The sequence below is a fragment of the Pan troglodytes genome, chromosome 23 (genome assembly GCF_028858775.2).
Source record: "Pan troglodytes isolate AG18354 chromosome 23, NHGRI_mPanTro3-v2.0_pri, whole genome shotgun sequence".
Lineage (NCBI taxonomy): Eukaryota > Metazoa > Chordata > Mammalia > Primates > Hominidae > Pan > Pan troglodytes.
Genome location: NC_086016.1, coordinates 26,533,329 through 26,551,016, shown reverse-complemented (window position 1 = coordinate 26,551,016; position 17,688 = coordinate 26,533,329). Strand labels below are relative to the sequence as shown.

General features: G+C 46.2%; 1 protein-coding gene across 1 annotated transcript in view; it reads right to left on the bottom strand.

Moving 5' to 3' along the window:
• Positions 1-6,349: 6,349 nt before the first annotated feature.
• SNRPD3 (small nuclear ribonucleoprotein D3 polypeptide) overlaps positions 6,350-17,688 on the bottom strand; it is a 16,268-nt gene continuing 4,929 nt past the window's right edge. The window contains exons 3-4 of the mRNA XM_003953848.4: positions 10,298-10,490; positions 6,350-6,568 (exon numbers count right to left, since the gene is read on the bottom strand). Coding sequence (XP_003953897.1) covers positions 6,507-6,568; positions 10,298-10,490 — 255 coding nt within the window. The 3' untranslated portion in view covers positions 6,350-6,506. The remainder of the gene's footprint in view (positions 6,569-10,297; positions 10,491-17,688) is intronic.

Genomic DNA, 17,688 nt, shown 5'->3' with positions numbered 1-17,688 from the left:
GTTCAAAAGCAACCCGCTGCAGATCTCTTGGGTTCTCTGTGTGGCTTTCTTCTCTTGACATTCTGTCCTATAGTCCTAGCTGCCTTGGTGGCTTCTCTGAACTCTTAGCTCTCGTTTCTCAATGCAGGCAGGCTGGTAGGTCAGCTTCAGTCCCCTTCCCTGTGCCACAGCTTGGAGACTCTTGTAAGCAGTGAGCTGGGGCAATTGTACAACTCCCCTTATTTATTTATCGTTTCTCAGGGATTAGTCTCCTTCAATGTCTGATGTCTTGAAAACCATTGTTTCATATTATTTTGTGTGTGTTTTTTCAGACACAATGATAAATCAATTATTTTCATCTTGGCTAGTGGCAGAAAAACTCCTGTATGCTTTGATTGTTTTTTAAAGTTATGGTTCTACCAGTGTAGAAGCTGGGATAGTATCAGTGAATCAAGTGAGTCCACATCCACCCTTGTACAGATAACCAACCAGAGGCTGGGAGAGGTGGTCACGGTGGCACTCAGAACCAGAATTCATGTTTTTGGTTTTTCTTTTTGAGATGGAGTCTTGCTCTGTCACCCAGGCTGGAGTGCAGTGGCACAATCTCGGCTCACTGCAAGCTCCGCCTCCTGGGTTAAAGCAATTCTCTGCCTCAGCCTCCTGAGTAGCTGGGATTACAGGCACCTGCCCCAACACCTGGCTAATTTTTGTATTTTTAGTAGAGATGGGGTTTCACCATCTTGGCCAGGCTGGTCTCGAACTCCTGACCTCGTGATCCACCTGCCTCGGCCTCCCAAAGTGCTGGGATTACAGGCGTGAGCCACCGTGTCCTGCTCAGAATTCATGTTAAATACTGGTCTAATTACCTTTATGACATCATCCTTTAGTCTATATCTTCTTTAAATCTGAGTTTTTCTTTTTTTTTTTTCTTTTTGAGACAGAGTCCCGCTCTGTTGCCCAGGCTGGTGTGTAGTGGTGCGATCTCAGCTCAATGCAACCTCCACCTCCTGGGTTCAAGCGATTCTCCTGCCTCAGCCTCCCCAGTAACTGAGATTACAGGCATGTGCCACCACACCCAGCTAATTTTTGTATTTTTAGTAGAGACAGGGTTTTGTCATGTTGGCCAGGCTGGTCTTGAATGCCTGACTTCAGGTGATCTGCCCACCTCAGCCTCCCAAAGTGCTGGGATTACAGGCATGAGCCACCACCCCCAGTCTTATTCTTCATTTTAAAGTAATATATTTTCAAAGAAAAAAAGCAAAAGCATGCTGAAACATTCATATTTCCACATGACCTGACTTCCCCAATCTTGGCAAAAAAGTTGGAAGCTTATTCTCCAGAGGGGGTTAGAAGGTTTCTGCACTAGGAGCCCTCCCAGAGACCTGGATGAAGGAACTGAATGTGGACATACTAGAATGCTGAAATTCTCACCCTCTTCCCCAACAGAGCTCTCAATCCAGCAGCTCAGAGTAAACCCTCCTGATGTGAAACCAAAAGTTTCTCCAAGAGAACCTGTCCAGCCTGGAGCAAAGTTCTAGAAGTATGGACACTGGGGAATTCCCCAAAGAAGCTCAATGAGATCACCTTACAATCACATATTCTTTTTAATACTCCACTCTTAAATATAAGCAAGATTACCAACGATTGCCAGGCAGCTAAAGAAAGTCTGTAACATGAAAGATTAAATTGAAGAACAGAAAGCGGAAAGACATATGCAGGGAGATGAAAGCTTCTACAGAGCATATTAATATCCTCAAAGATGTTGCAACAAGGAACAAGGTACTGTCCCTATATATCTACATATATAAAGGAACAATCAGAGAATCAACTTGGAGTAATCCTCCATAAATTATGATCAAAAGAAAAGAAAATTGGGGTTGGGGCACACTGGGAGGAGAGGTAATTCTGGGTCCACCATCTGAGTAACAGAAATTCCAGAAAGAAAAACCACAGACAGCCGGGTGTGGTGGCTCACGCCTGTAATCCCAGCACTTTGGGAGGCCAAGGCAGGTGGATCACCTGAGGTCACGAGTTTGAGACCAGCCTGACCAACATGGTGAAAATCTGCCTCTACTAAAAATACAAAAAATTAGCTGGGTGTTGGGGCAGGTGCCTGTAATCCCAGTTACTTGGGAGGCTGAGGCAGGAGAATTGCTTAAACACCGGAGGCAAAGGTTGCAGTGAGCCGAGATGGCACCATTTCACTCCAGCCTGGGCAACAAGCGTGAAACTCAGTCTTTAAAAAAAAAAAAGAAAAAGAAAAACCACAGACAACCTAAGGAAGAAAATCACTGAGAATGAATTCAAGAAAGTTTCCCAGAAATTAAGGACAAGAGTTCACTCGGAAAGGGGCCTGGCATGGAAACAGACCTTCGCCAAGGCAGGTATTAATACGTCATTCTGAAATTTTGGAACACTGATGACAGAAGGGAAAAAAAAAAAAAGTCATATAAAAAGGATCTGGACTCTGGCCGGGTGCGGTGGCTCACGCCTGTAATCCCAGCACTTTGGGAGGCCGAGGCGGGCAGATCACAAGGTCAGGAGATCGAGACCATCCTGGTTAACACAGTGAAACCCCATCTCTACTAAAAAATACAAAACAATTAGTCGGCTGTGGTGGCAGGCACCTGTAGTCCCAGCTACTCGGGAGGCTGAGGCAGGAGAATGGCTTGAACCCGTGAGGCGGAGCTTGCAGTGAGCCGAGATCGCGCCACTGCACTCCAGCCTGGGTGACAGAGCGAGACTCCGTCTCAAAAAAAAAAAAGATCTGGACTCAAAATCACTTCAGACTTCTCTACAGCAATGCTAGATGACAAAGTAGCCATACCTTCAAAATTCTGAAGGATACTAATTCCTTTTTTTTTTTTTTTTTTTTTTGAGACAGAGTCTCGCTCTGTCACCCAGGCTGGAGTGCAGTGGTGCAATCTCGGCTCACTGCAAGCTCCACCTCCCGGGTTCATGCCATTCTCCTGCCTCAGCCTCCCAAGTAGCTGGGACCACAGGCGCCCGCCACCACGCCCAGCTAATTTTTTTGTATTTTTAGTAGAGACGGGGTTTCAGCGTGTTAGCCAGGATGGTCTCGATCTCCTGACTGTGTGATCCACCCACCTCGGCCTCCCAAAGTGCTGGGATTACAGGAATGAGCCACTGCGCCCGGCACTAATTCCAACATAGAATTTCATACCCAATCAAATCAAGTGTGAGCACATTTTTAGACATGCAGATACTCCCCCAAAATAAGGTGATAAAAGAAGAGGTTACAGAGAAAACAGAGATCCAACAGAGGAGAAGTGTGGGGAGTGCCCAGGGTGACAGCGACACACCAAGCACGGGAAGAAACCAGTCCAGATTGGGGTGGGTCAAGAATAATAACTGATAAATGATGTGTCATGATCTTTAGATATGATTGGGGTTGAATTAGTGACAAATAGAAAACCAAGCAAATAAAAATGCAAGAGGATTACTTTCAGGGAAAAGTTCCACAGTAATCTAGTCTATTGTATGACTCAGCTGTGATCACTATGACACTGTCATATTTTTAAAAAGTTTAATCACATCTTAATAATTTGACACTGAATATGATCTAACCAGAATTATAATATCAGGGAGATGGGTGAGAGGAAGTATATTCATGGTGGGCAGGAGGAAGAGAGGATTCAAAAGATAATGGTGGCCGGGTGCAGTGGCTCACACCTATAATCCCAGCAGGCCGAGGCGGGCAGATCACTTGAGCCCCGGAGTTCAAGACCAGCTTGGGCAACATGGCAAAACCCTGTCTCTACAAAAAATACAAAAATTAGCTAGGCATGGTGGTGTGCACCAGTATTTCTAGCTACTCAGGAGGCTGAGGTGGGAGAATCACCTTAGCCCGAGAAGGTTGAGGCTGCAGTGAGCCATGATTGTGCCATTGCACTCCCGCCTGGGGAAGAGTGAGACCGTCTTAAAACAAGCAAACAAAAAACCATCAAGGAATAGTCATGAAAACATGTTCATATTGAGACATGGAGGTAAATACAAACAAATCAGCCAAGAGTTGGACAGACTATTGTGAGGCAAGGAAAGTGGGGTAAAGGCAGGGTAGGAGGGCTACTGTTTTTCATAATAAACCTTACGGAACAACTTGTTTTCAATCTGCGTCAACTGATTTTCCCCCCTAAGATGCAGGATATAAAACTGTTTACAAAGCTACATATTTTAGGTTGATCCCCCTTCATTTTTCAGATCTAGGTAGGGTTATAGCCAGTTTCCACTGCGTGGAGAATCTGCAAGGCTGGTGTTCCTGTATGGGTCCAGAGTGAACTACATCAAAAGTCGCTTTTGATATCGAGGATGCAGTTCACTACTATTAAGTGTAATGTGTTATTACTCAAAGTAAGTACTGTTTACTGTAAAAGTATGATGAATTCAGTAATGATTATACTAAAATAACATACTAGTACAGGGTCAAAATACAGCTTTAGGTCTACTTAAGATAGAATACTTAAGAATTACTTATCTGGGGACAAGGGAATTGTTTAAAATGCAGATTCCTGGGCCCCACTCCAGGTGTGGGGCTTGCAGTCTTCATTTCTAATAAGATCCTTAGTTGATGTTGAAAACCACTGCTTTCATTTGTTTTTTTTTTAAGAGACAGGGTCTCACTGTCATCCAGGCTGGAGTGCAGTGGTGCAATTATAGCTCACTGCAGCCTTAATCTCCTGGGCTCATGTGGTCTTCCTGCCTCAACCTCCAGGATAGCTGGGACTGCAGGCATCAGCTGTGCCCAGCTACTTTTCAATTTTTTGTAGAGATGCGGTCTTGGTTAACAAAGCTTAACAGCCCAGGCTAGTCTCAAACTCCTAGGTTCAAGTGATCCTCCCGCCTCGACCTCCCAAAGTGCTGGCATTATAGGCATGGGGCACCATGTTTGGCCTGAAGCCCTATTTTAAACGTCTATTGTATCTGACCAACTCACTGATGCTTATTCCTCAGAATACCAGCTCTGTAACCTCCAGGTAGTATCATAAGACAAAGCTTATTAGAAACTCATTAATTGATGCCAGGTTAACTAATGTGCTGGATTTTTTCCCCCTCCTCTTTCATTACTTGAACAATCTGTTCAATGAGCAATATTCTAAGAGCCAATAATTGATCAGTTTTCCTCTTGATGGCTTATGCTGTAGCTCATACCATACTGAATCCCTGGCAAGACCTCTTTTTGGTGATTTGATTTTTTCAGGCTGCTTTTCCAGTTTCTGTGTTTTTGTCACAATTATTCACCCTGTGTATCTTATACTCTTTACTACTACTTATTTTTCTTTAAAGACAAAGTCTTGCTCTTTTGCCCAGGCTGGAGTACAGTGGCAAGGTCATAGCTCACTGCAGCCTCATACTCCCAGGCTCAAGTGATCCTCCCACCTCAGCCTCCCTAGTAGCGAGGACTACAGGTGTGCACCACCATGCCAAGTTAATTTTTAAAATTTTTTGTAGAGACAGGGTCTCACTATGTCTCGCGGGCTGGTTTTGAACTCCTCTCAAACAACCCTCTACCTCAGCCTCCCAGAGTGCTGGAAGCAAGCCACTGTGCTGAGCTGCTGGTAACCCTTCCTACACTAACAACTATGGATGTGCCAATCAATGCTGAGATGCTCTGATATGCTCCCAAGAATCTGTTTCCACAAATCACCACAAAACTGCTTGTTGTAGCCAGTATACGAGCCAAGGAAGCTGGCCACTAGGATCCCCTGAATTACTTTTTTTTTTTTGAGGTGCAGTCTCGCTCTGTCACCCAAGCTGGAGTACAGTGGCATGATCTCTGCTCACTGCAATGTCCACCTCCTGGGTTCAAGCGAATCTTCTGCCTCAGCCTCCCGAGTAGCTGGGACTATAGGTACATGCCACCTCACCCGGCTAATTTTTTTATTTTTAGTACACACGGGGTTTCACCATATTGGCCAGGCTGGTCTCGAACTCCTGACCTCGTGATCCGCCCGCCTTGGCCTCCCAAAGTGCTGGGATTACATGCGTGAGCCGCCGCACCCAGCCCCTGAATTACCTATGACTTTATCAAGGGAAAGAGTCACCTGTGTTGTTAAAGCTGAGCTGATGACAGCTCCACAAATGTTAACTGAACAAAGTGCCACACTATGTGCCTGTGTCTGAAGATGAATGAGACACAATCTGTGTGTTCTCGGAGCTTCTCCAAGGTGAACTTTTCTGGGGCTTAACCTGCAACTGGCCAGGAACAGCAGCTTAAAATCTCATCAATAGCTGTGCTATTTTAAAGTACTGGCATTCTCCCAGGACATCCCCCAGGGTGTCAAAATTTAGCCAAAGCAAACTTCAAATGAACACAAAGTCCTTATTTTCTCAAAGAAAACAAAACAAAACAGAACAAAAAACCCCCCAGATTTATTTAGCTTAAACATTTCCCCTGATCTAAAGAGAAAGATGGCAAAAGATACCTAGCACATATGCACAAGCACCCACTCCAATGAACTCAGATAACCTGAAAGAAAAAAGGACAAAGTTCTGTTCCACTTAGAAAATTATCTTCGCTTTTGAAAGATGTTTCCACGTCCCATTCCACGTCCTCTTCCCCTTGCGGCCACTGAAAGGGAAGAGAAAATATGAGGCCAGGTCAGTGTGGTCGGTGAATGCTCATAGCACAGAGTAGCGAGGGCCCTAGGACACCAGTTAGAAGGGTTCTGAAGGGTTACCTAGTCCAACACCACCCTGGCCATTGCATTTCCACCTCCCGCCTTTTTTTTTATTTTTTGAGACGGAGTCCCACTCTGTCGCCCAGGCTGGAGTGCAGTGGCATGATCTCGGCTCACTGCAATCTCCACCTCCTGGGATTAGGCGATTCTCATGTCTCAGCCTCCTACTTGAGTAGCTGGGACTACAGCCGTGAACCACAACGCCCGGCTAATTTCCTGTATTTTTAGTAGAGACAGGGTTTCACCATGTTGGCCAGGCTGGTCTTAAACTCCTGACCTCAGGTGATCCACCCACCTCGGCCTCCCCAAGTGTCAGGATTACAGGCATAAGCCAACACGTCCAGCTGACAGCCATTGCATTTAACAGGGGGGATGGAGACGGAGGGGCAGGGGCTGGGGACTGGCATCAAAGCAGGAGCTAGCAGCACACTCTTGCCTTCCAGTCCCACACTGCCCTCTACAAGAGGCTGGGAGGCAGCATGCTGAGGGCAAAGAAGGTGGTCTGAGAGCTACAGAAAAGACAAATCCTTGGGGCTGGCCTTGGGTGAGCTGAAAAACATTATAGATGCACTGAATTAATTTTTTCAATTCTGAAACAAATACAGTTAAGTGTTAACATGTGTTAGATCTGGGAGAAGGGTTATATTATCTTTTGTATTTTTTTCTGAGAAAATAATTATTTCAGGCTGGGTGCAGTGGCTCATGTCTGTAACCCCAGGGCTTTGCAAGTCCAAGGCAGGCAGATCACTTGAGGTCATAAGTTTGAGACCAGACTGGCCAACATGGCAAAACCCCTTCTCTACTGAACACACAAAAATTAGCTGCACGTGGTGGTATGCGCCTGTAATCCCAGTTACTTGGGAGGCTGAGGCAAGAGAATCACTTGAACCTGGGAGTTGGAGGAGGTCGCAGTGAGCTGAGATCAAGCCACCGCACTGCAGCCTGGGTGATGGAGACTCAGTCTCCAAAAAAAAAAAAAAAAAGAATTATTTCATAGTAGCAAAAAGAAAACACTCTCCATATAAATAGCATGATAAGACTGCTGTTCTCCTCTGTAACCCAGGGGTTCTAGGAGAAGACAGGCTTTGAAGAACAAATAAAATATTCTTTTTTTGAGATGGAGTCTAGCTCTGTCACCTAGGCTGGAGTGCAGTGGCACGATTTCGGCTCACTGCAACCTCCACCTCCTGGGTTCAAGCGATTCTCCTGCCTCAGCCTCCCGAGTAGCTGGGACTACAGGGACCTGCCACCATGCCCAGCTAATTTTTGTATTTTTAGTAGAGACGGGGTTTCACTGTGTTGGCCAGGCTGGTCTCGAACTCCTGACCTCGTGATCTGCCCACCTCGGCCTCCCAAAGTGCTAGGATTACAGGCATGGGCCACTGCGCCCAGCCCCTCACACTATTACATCTTTAAACTTGAGCTTTCATCCATGGTTCCCAGCTCGTAACTCCTATAGTCCTTGTTATAGTCTTTTGTTATAACATTGGGGCACTTTAGGCCTCAGAAGCAGGACTCAGGAGACAGAATCTCTCTCTTGAAACTTCTCCTGCCCTCCTTTCACCTGCCCAAGGCAGGACCCTAATCTGATTGTGGGTCATAAGACCTCACTCCAGAGAAAGGTCCTGCCCTATACCCTGGAGGAACAAATGCTGCAGAGAGAGGCCAAAAAGAATCTGGACAGGCCTCGCGGGGTTTCCCAACCCCGTCTATTAGTGTTAGATCACACCCATTTTGTCTAATGGCATTTCCACATGGTTGTCCATCCTTTAATCATGACTATCCAATAAAGTCTCCATAAAAGGCCCAAGAGGGCAGGGTTAGGGGAACTTCGGGACAGCTGATCATGCGGAGCCTGACAGGAAGGTGAACAAGAACTCATCCATGTGCCGGGAGGAAACTCCATGGGGCTAGAAGCTCTTGTGCTTGCGACCCTTCCAGATCTCACCCTATGCATCTCTTCATGTGGCTGTTTATTTGTAGCCTATAAAATATCCTGTTATAAACCAGTAAATTTAAGTATGTGATTCCCGAGTTGTGTGAGCTACTCCAGCAAATTAATCGAACCCAAGGAGGGAGACGTGAGAACCCTGGCTTGAAGCCATTCAGATGTTCTGGAGGCCTGTGCTTATGAATAATAGTGGGGGGTGCAGGGGCAGTCTTGTGGGACCGAGCCCTCAACCTGTGGTTTTTCAGGCTATCTCCAGGTAGATAGTGTCAGAACTGAAGGACACCCAGCTGGTGTCTACTGCAGAACTGACTGCTTGCTTGGTCACAGAAGTCTTTGTTGATTGTTGTGTTGTGAGAGCAGAGGAAAAACACAGTTTGACTTTTTTCCTCACACACATATAAAACATGTATAGCAGCTAAAGATACCAATGAAGAATCCAGTGCCTTCCTTGGCTGCAAACCTTTTTTACCAACACTAAGACAGTTTCCAAAGGCCACAATTACTTTGTTGTCTAATCAACATGACAGAACTTTCATGAACCTAAATATAAAACCAAATTAGGCTAACCAAGAAGCAAGACCAGACTAGGGGACTGCGAAAAGGACAGTCCCACTTTTGGAATGTACTAAAAGGTGGCTTTATTTCTGAAAACGGAGCTCCACTATCAGACCTCCCTAAGTACATGCTGGTGTCCATCCATAAGACCCAGTCTCACTAGGAAATGCTGCCCTCACACTCGAGTCAGCTCATCTGCTCCGGGCTGTGTCTGCTCGGCAAACTAGACAAGGGCAAGCGATCCCACACCTCTCGCACAGAACTTCTAGAAAAGATGGGCCTCTCCAGGTGCGGTGGCTCACACTGGTAATCCCAGCATTTCAGGGGGCCGAGGCAGGTGGATCATGTGAGGTCAGGACTTCAAGACCAGCCTGACCAACATGGTGAAATCCCATCTCTACTAAAAATACAAAAATAAATAAATAAAATAAAAATAAGCCGGGTGCAGTGGCTCCCGCCTGTAATCCCAGCACTTTGGGAGGCTGAGGCAGGTGGATCACAAGGTCATGAGTTCAAGACCAGCCTAGCTAAGGTGGTGAAACCCCGTTTCTACTAAAAATACAAAAAGTAGCCCGGCGCAGTGGTGGGTGCCTGTAATCCCAGCTACTTAGGAGTCTGAGGCAGAGAATTGCTTGAACCCGGGAGGCGGAGGTTGCAGTGAGCCGAGACCACGCCACTGCACTCCAGACTGGGCGACAGAGCGAGACTCCATCTCAAAAAAATAAAAAAATAAAAATAAATAAAAAATAAAATAAAAATAAAAATAAATTAAAAATAAAAAAATTAGCTAGGCAGGGCAGTGCGCACTGTAATCTCAGCTACTTGAAAGGCTGAGGCAGGAGAATTGCTTGAACCTGGGAGGCAGAGGTTGCAGTGAGCTGAGATCACACCATCGCACTCCAGTCTGGGTGACAAAGCGAGACTCTGTCTCAAAAAAATAAAATAATGGCCTCACAGGATCGCTCCATGCTGCAAGGGGAAGGGGTGGCAGTGGGTGGTGGGTGTGGAGAGAGCAGAGGTCAAACCCTCTCTGTCTCCAGGCAGTAATAGGGCCCCTTTCTACAAGACACAAGACAAACCTATATTTTAAAACCTGTGCATGAAAAGCACCTACCTTGGGCCTTGAGAATAGCAGCTTTTCCTCGGCCAGCCCCTGAGCCTTGGTTTTTATTTTTCATGCTCTTTAACATGGGTGCGTTCTTCAGCATGTCAGGCAAAATCAGAAAGCGGATTTTGCTGCCACGGATGTATACCTGCTCCAGCTGTGCCACTCGGCCATCTCTGTATGTGACTGTGATGTTGGACATCTGGAAGGAAATCACCAGCTAATAAGTTAACGGTCAACAGCACCAGCGGTGGGGAGGGCCTTGACTGGTGGGAGGGGGAAGTCCAGAAAAGCAGACTGACATTGTGACAAAGCTGGTGAATTACCCAGCAATCATCGGTACTAACTGTGTACACCAGGGACTGCACTGAGCACTTTACCTAAACAGTCCTCACAACACCTTCAGCCTGGGTATGAGTGCTCCCCCCCCTTTTTTTTTGAGATGGAGTTTCACTCTTGTTGCCCAGGCTGAAGTGCAATGGTGCAATCTCGGCTAACCGTGACCTCTGCCTCCCGGGTTCAAGCGATTCTCCTGCCTCAGCCTCCTGAGTAGCTGGGATTACAGGCATGCGCCACCATGCCCGGCTAATTTTGTATTTTTAGTAGAGGTGGGGTTTCACCAGGTTGGACAGGCTGGTCTCGAACTCCTGACCTCAGGTGATCTGCCCGCTTCAGCCTCCCAAAGTGTTGGGATTACAGGTGTGAGCCACTGCGCCCAGCCGAGTGCTCCCATCTTTACATGTTAAAAAAACCAAAGCAGTTATCCCAGGTCAAACAGCTGGAATGCAGGGAACTCCAGATTCGAACCAGCTGGCCTAGCTTCAGAGCCCTGGCTGTGCCGCACTGCCTGCTGAGCAAAGATGTGAAGAGCTCTTGAAGGTGCTAAACCCTAACCAAAACAGCTTCAAACTGCTGGTCCAAACTGTCTTCCCCTGCACTGCCTGGCACTCAGATTTCAAAGGCACCATGAAGGTCACAAGTATATACCAGATGTGGTTCTGACCCTCCAGAGTACATACTCTAGAAGGTGAGACACAACCCTCTAGGTTGAGTGACTAGGGACTGAGAAATGGAGGTGGTACCACAAGGCCTGTAAAAAGGGCCTGAAATTACTGGAGGGTTATGAGGCAAGAGCTTGCACAAGGAAAAGAGCAGGCACTTGGGCAGGAGCCTACAGGATGTGAGGACCAGAGCAGTCGAATAATGACACTGGACGGGGTTGTTACTTCAGATAAAGGAGTCACTCAAGTTTGTTGACAGAGGAAAGATCAATAGGGTTAAGGCAGCACTCAGGAAAGATAAATGTGGCAACAAGGATAGACTGCAGGATGGACAAATGGGGAGCCTGAAGGTGAGACCAGCTTGGCATGGGAGGGTGATACCAATCTGCCAGCATCAACCTCAACAAGCACCACATTTACAGAAAAAGCAGCTTATTGTATGAACCTTCTGAAGAGAGAGAACTATAATTTATTTAGAATGGGTCAGCCCTTATTGTAGAAAGATGTGCTGTCTCTGCAGATTTCTGTCTGGCTAGTTGCCATCTTATACTCATTCATTCTTTTCCTCAAGTGCTAACTGGCCACCCAGCCTCTGCTTGAACACTCAGAAAAGAACAACTATGGACCAGGTGTGGTGGCTCATGTCTGTAATATCAACACTTTGGGAGGTCAAGGTGGGAGGATCACTTGAGCCCAGGAGTTTGAGAGCAGCCTGGGCAACACAGTGAGACCTCATCTCTACAAAAATTAGCTGGGTGTGGTGGCACGTGCCTGTAGTCCAGCTACTCGGGAAGCTGAGGTGAAAGGATCACTTGGTTCTGGGAGGTCGAGGCTGCAGGGAGCTGTGATGGAGCCACTGCACCCCAGCCTGGGCCACAGAGCAAGATCCTCTCAAAAAGAAAACAAACAAAACTATGCTCTGGGGCCGCCCCTGTTGTATATGAGCAGTTTCTAGAGGAATGGTTTCTAGAGCTTCTACCCACTATCCCTGTTCTACCTTCAGGGGCAACAGGGCTCCAGTTTCTCATAAACCTTCTGCTCCAGGCTCCTCACTCCCAGCCTGTTATTAAATTTTCATCCAGTCCCCAAGTCCTTACCAATCCTTTTCTTCCCCTGAAGAATACCATAACCTCTAGTGCCACAAATGAATGCCAGGTTTATGGTCAGACTACCCAAGACAGAAACTGGATACAACTCAGGCTCACCTGAATCTGACTGACAATTAAAATGTGTTTTGGGGCTGGGCGCGGTGGCTCATGCCTGTAATCCCAGCACTTTGGGAGGCCGAGGTGGGTGGATCACCTGAGACCAGTCAGGCAAACACGGTGAAACCCTGGCTCTACTAAAAATACAAAAATTAGCCGGGTGTGGTGGCAGGTGCCTGTAGTCCCACCTACTTGGGAGGCTGAGGCAGGAGAATCACTTGAACCCGGGAGGTAGAGGTTGCAGTGAGCCAAAACCACGCCACTGTATTCCAGCCTGGGCAACAGAGCAAGACGCCGTCTCAAAAAACAAAAAACAAACCAAACAAACAAAAAACGTGTTTTGGGGACTGTGCCACACTCATGACTCTGTAGAAGACACAAAATGGGCCTAAAGACCTATAGGTGAGATCCAGCTCTGCCATTTGTCAGAAGTGTAACCCCAGGTGTATCTCCAGGCTTCCCTGAGCCTCCGTCCCCTCAACTACAAAGCTGAGTTTTGAAAATACAAGACAACAAAGCCAACAGTTACTGAGCACTTATTAGACATCAAGTGCTGGCCCAGGTGATTTCCCCACGGCAGCTCATGTTACCCCACAAAATCCTACAAGGTAAAGAGATGAAGTGACATAGCCATTCAGAGGCAGATCTGTCCCCAGAAACCCATGCCCTTTCCCTCTATTCTCCTGCTTGAGGTCACACCACGCTTACATGGCCTGGCTGGAGTTTGAACCCAGTTCTGTCTAACTCACACTCTTAACCACTGCATCTGATCACATTTCCTGAAATTGTTAAAAAGCAAATCAGGCCAGGTACAGTGGTTCATGTCTGTAATCCCAGCACTTTGGGAGGCCAAGGTGGGAGGACTGCTTGAGGTCAGGAGTTTGAGACCAGCCTGGGAAATGTAACAAGATCCTATCTCTACAAAAATTTTTAACAATTAGCCAGGTGTGGTGGTGCATGCCTGTGGTCCCAGCTACTTGGGAGGCTGAGGTGGGAGGATGGCTGGAGCCCAGGAGTTCAAGGCTGCAGTGAGCTATGATTATGACACTGCATTCCAGCCTGGGCAACAGAGTAAGACCCTGTCAAAAAAAAAAAAAAAAAAGTGAACAAGGCAAAGTATGTCTAAATGCTGTCTCTATTGCCTAATACATAATAGAGACTCAGTACATGCTAAATCTGATTGACAGCTAAAATGTGTTTTGGGAGCTGTGCCACTGCTAAGCCACACTCCCTTCAGCACAGGGGCACATCTCACTCCTTTCCTGACAGAAGCTGTTGCATAAGTCCGACAAGACTTAATCTAGGCATTTCCATAAATGAACTATGTCCTGGCTGAAGCAGGAGAGTCCAGTGTCATCTGACTCCTATTTTAACCCTAACAACCAGGCTCACTACTGCTCTCGCTTTCCCTGTAGCACTGGCTAAGAACAGCTTGCTGTGGACAAAACCCCACAGTCTCACTGCACACATGCCTGCTAGAGCTTGCTAATAAGCCTGACCTGTGTTTGTATCACAAGCCCAAGGCAGCAACTTTTGAGTGAACCAGATCTTAATCAACTCCAGGCAGGAACACCCAGTTTAATCAACTTTCCTCAACAGCCACAATGAAACACATATGGTATAAGCCAGGTACCCAACTGAAATGACATCCTGAGGGGGAGAGAGAGCACAAAGTGGTGGGACTTTCTTAGATACCTGGGGCCAAGATGGAGAAAGCTAGCTCCAGGACTGTGAAGGTGTGTTGGGGTGTCTCAGGCCTGTCAATACACCAGAAATGCATTCTTTAGGACATTCTTTAGGACAATTTCACACATACACAAAGGCAGAGGCGCTTGGATGCCACTGCTATAATAGGAATACCAACTAAGGCCATCTACCTATCTTTGTTCTTAGGAAATACAAAAGTATTATGGGGTAGAGGAGCATGATGAATGCAATCCACACACAGTACAGGAAAAAAAAAGTATACGATAAGTTTAAAAAACTGGTTTTCCTTCAACCTAGAGGGCTAGGTGTCTAAAGAAATTCAATTACATTGAATTCAGAGATTTCAAAAACTTTCCTAGCAATAGTTATGGGCAATTTTCTGACCCAATCATGTGAGAGCTTCTTTTGGGTTCTCATTTTTATACAGTGACACAAGACCATATTCCATACAGAGACCAGTTTTCCAAAGATGGCTATTATATGCCAAAGCCAACAAAACAGATTTCAAACAGTCCCATCAGTGATTGGGTGGTCATGTTGAAGCCCCAAAAGCACAATGTCTGCTTGTGCAGAGCTCTACACCACATTCTCTCACCAAAACTTCTAAGAATTAAGTCATTTTCAATGTAGTGAAATGGGTTTGACCATTACTCTCTGTATTTGCTTGTATCATTTATAATTTGGGTCCATTTTTATAAAACTGGGGACATATTTTGGAGTATTGTTATTTTCCTCACTTATGCCAACAGCATTTTGACCGACATGCCATATCCTGCAGCTGATGCCCTATCCTGCAGCACTGGCCACCAGTGCTTGGCTTGCAGCTGTCGGAATGAGAAGGAGAACAAAAGCTCCCTGCCTTCCCAGCTTAACCTCAGATGCACACCCTCTGACTCGATAAGCACCATTTCAGGGACCTCATCCTGAGTTTCACATACACATATTTCCTCTTCTTCCTTTAAAAAAAAAAAAAATATATATATATATATATACACATACACACACACGTATATACATACATATATATACACATATATACATACATATATACACATACATATACATACATATATACATACATACACACACACACACACACACACACACACACACACATATATATATATGAGACAGGGTCTCACTATGTTGCCCAGGGTGGTCCCAAACTCTTGGGATCAAGTGATCCCCCTGGCCCAGCCTCCCAAAGTGCTGGGATTACAGGCATGAGCCAATGTGCCTGGCCATATTTTGCATTTTCAAATGTCAAAAACAATGCTAAGATAACAGGATACTTTAAAACTACTTGAGGGACCATAAAAGACAGGGTATTTTGTATGGGGATGTTGTCGAGGATATCATCTAATAGTGTCTCCTGTATCTGAGTGCCAGGGAAATCCACACAATTGCTATTTTAACTTAAGAACACTATGCATTTTGGAACTGATGATCTTCCCTGCTTAATCTTACACTGGAATATACCTTTATTCAATGTACAGAGAGATTCAGGTTTACATTTCTGGATACTGACTGCTTGGCTTCATTTTACATTCTACCCCAGCTTACCTGCACCATGATCTATGTATCTACTTTTATCCTGCCATAGAATTTTTTTTAATTTTAGAGATAGGGTCTTGCTCTGTCACCCAGGCTGGAGTGCAGTGGTGCGACCAGAGCTTAACGCAGCCTGAACTGCTGGGTGGGCTCAAGTGATCCTTTTTGCCTCAGCCTATGGAGCAGCTGGGACTACAGGCATAAGCCATCACATCCAGATAATATATTTTTTATTTTTGGAGATGGAGTCTTGCTCTGTCGCCCAGGCTGGAGTGCAGTGGCGCGATCTTGGCTCATTGCAAGCTCTGCCTCCTGGGTTCACACCATTCTCCTGCCTCAGCCTCCCGAGTAGCTGGGACTACAGGCGCCCACCACCACACCTGGCTAATTTTTTGTATTTTTTTTTAGTAGAGACAGGGTTTCACCGTGTTAGCCAGGCTGGTCTCAATCTCCTGACCTCGTGATCTGCCCGCCTCGGCCTCCCAAAGTGCTGGGATTACAGGCGTGAGCCACAGTGCCCGGACCCACATCCAGATAATTTTTAAACTTTTTTGCTTTTCAGAAGAGACAGGGTCTAACTATTTCTGAAAGAGGATAGAATAAAAAGTAAATACTAAAACCCCAAAACAGGGCAGGTGTGGCTTAGGCCTGTAATTCCAATACTTTGGGAGGCCAAGGTGGGAGGATCGCTTAAGTCCAGGAGTGCAAGACTAGCCTGGGCAACAGAGTGAGATCCTCTATTTATCTTTTCCGAATCGTTGTGGTGTGCTTTTGTGTGTGTGTGAGACTAGGTCTCACTCCGTCGCCCAGGCTGGAGTGCGGTGGCACTCCATAGCTCACTGCAGCCTTGACTTCCTGGGCTCAAGTAATCCTCCCAACTCAGCCTCCACCTGAATGGCTGGGACTACAGGCATGTGCCACCACATCCGTCTATTTTATTTTTTTTACAGACAAAGTCTTGTCATGTTGCCCAGGTTGGTCTTGAACCCCTGGGCTCAAGTGATCCTCCTGCCTCAGCCTCTCAAAGTGTTGGGATTATAGGAGTAGCCACCACATTTTGTCCCACCCCACTTTTATAACAGAAAATGTTATTGAACAAGCAAGGAAAAGTGCTAAGAGGATGTTCTCATTCCCAAAAGGCAGAATGACTGGATCTGGGAAGGACAGGCAAGCCTCACAGCCTGAGATGTGCTGAACAAACTAAACTGTGCTCAGAGTTCACCCACCACCAGCTTTAGCTACGCCACAGTCTGCTGGCTCTTATTCAATGTGCCTAGGTTTTGGTAGACCCAGTGAGGCCTCTACATCCTGTTACAGGCTAAATTGTATCCCTCAAAAAAATTCATTGTTGAAGTCCTAATACCCAGCACCTCAGAATGTGATCATATTTAGAGACAAAAAATCTTTACAGGCCAGATGTGGTGGCTCATGCCTGTAATTCCAGGAGTTTGAGAGACTGAGGCAGCAGGATCACTTGTGGCCAGGAGTTTGAAACTGGCCTGAAAAACATATCAAGACTCCGTCTCTACAAAAAAATTTAAAAATTAGCCAGGTATGGTGGGGCACACTGGTAGTCCTGGATACTTAGAAGACTGAGGTGAAAAGATCTCTTGAGCCCAGAAGTCCAAGGCTGCCCATGAGCTATGATCAAACCACTGCACCCCAGCCTGGTCAACAAACCAAGGCTTAATCTCAAAAAAAAAAAGAAAAGAAAAAGGAAAAGAAAAAAAAGGCTGGGTGCAGTGGCTCATGCCTGTAATCCTAGCACTTTGGGAGGCCAAGGTGGGCAGATTGCCTCAGCTCAGGAGTTAGAGACCAGCCTGGGCAACATGATGAGCCTCCATCTCTATTAAAAATACAAAAAATATTAACATTAGTGGGGTACGGTGGCCCATGCCTATAACCCCAGCTACTCAGGAGGCTGAGGCAAGAGAGT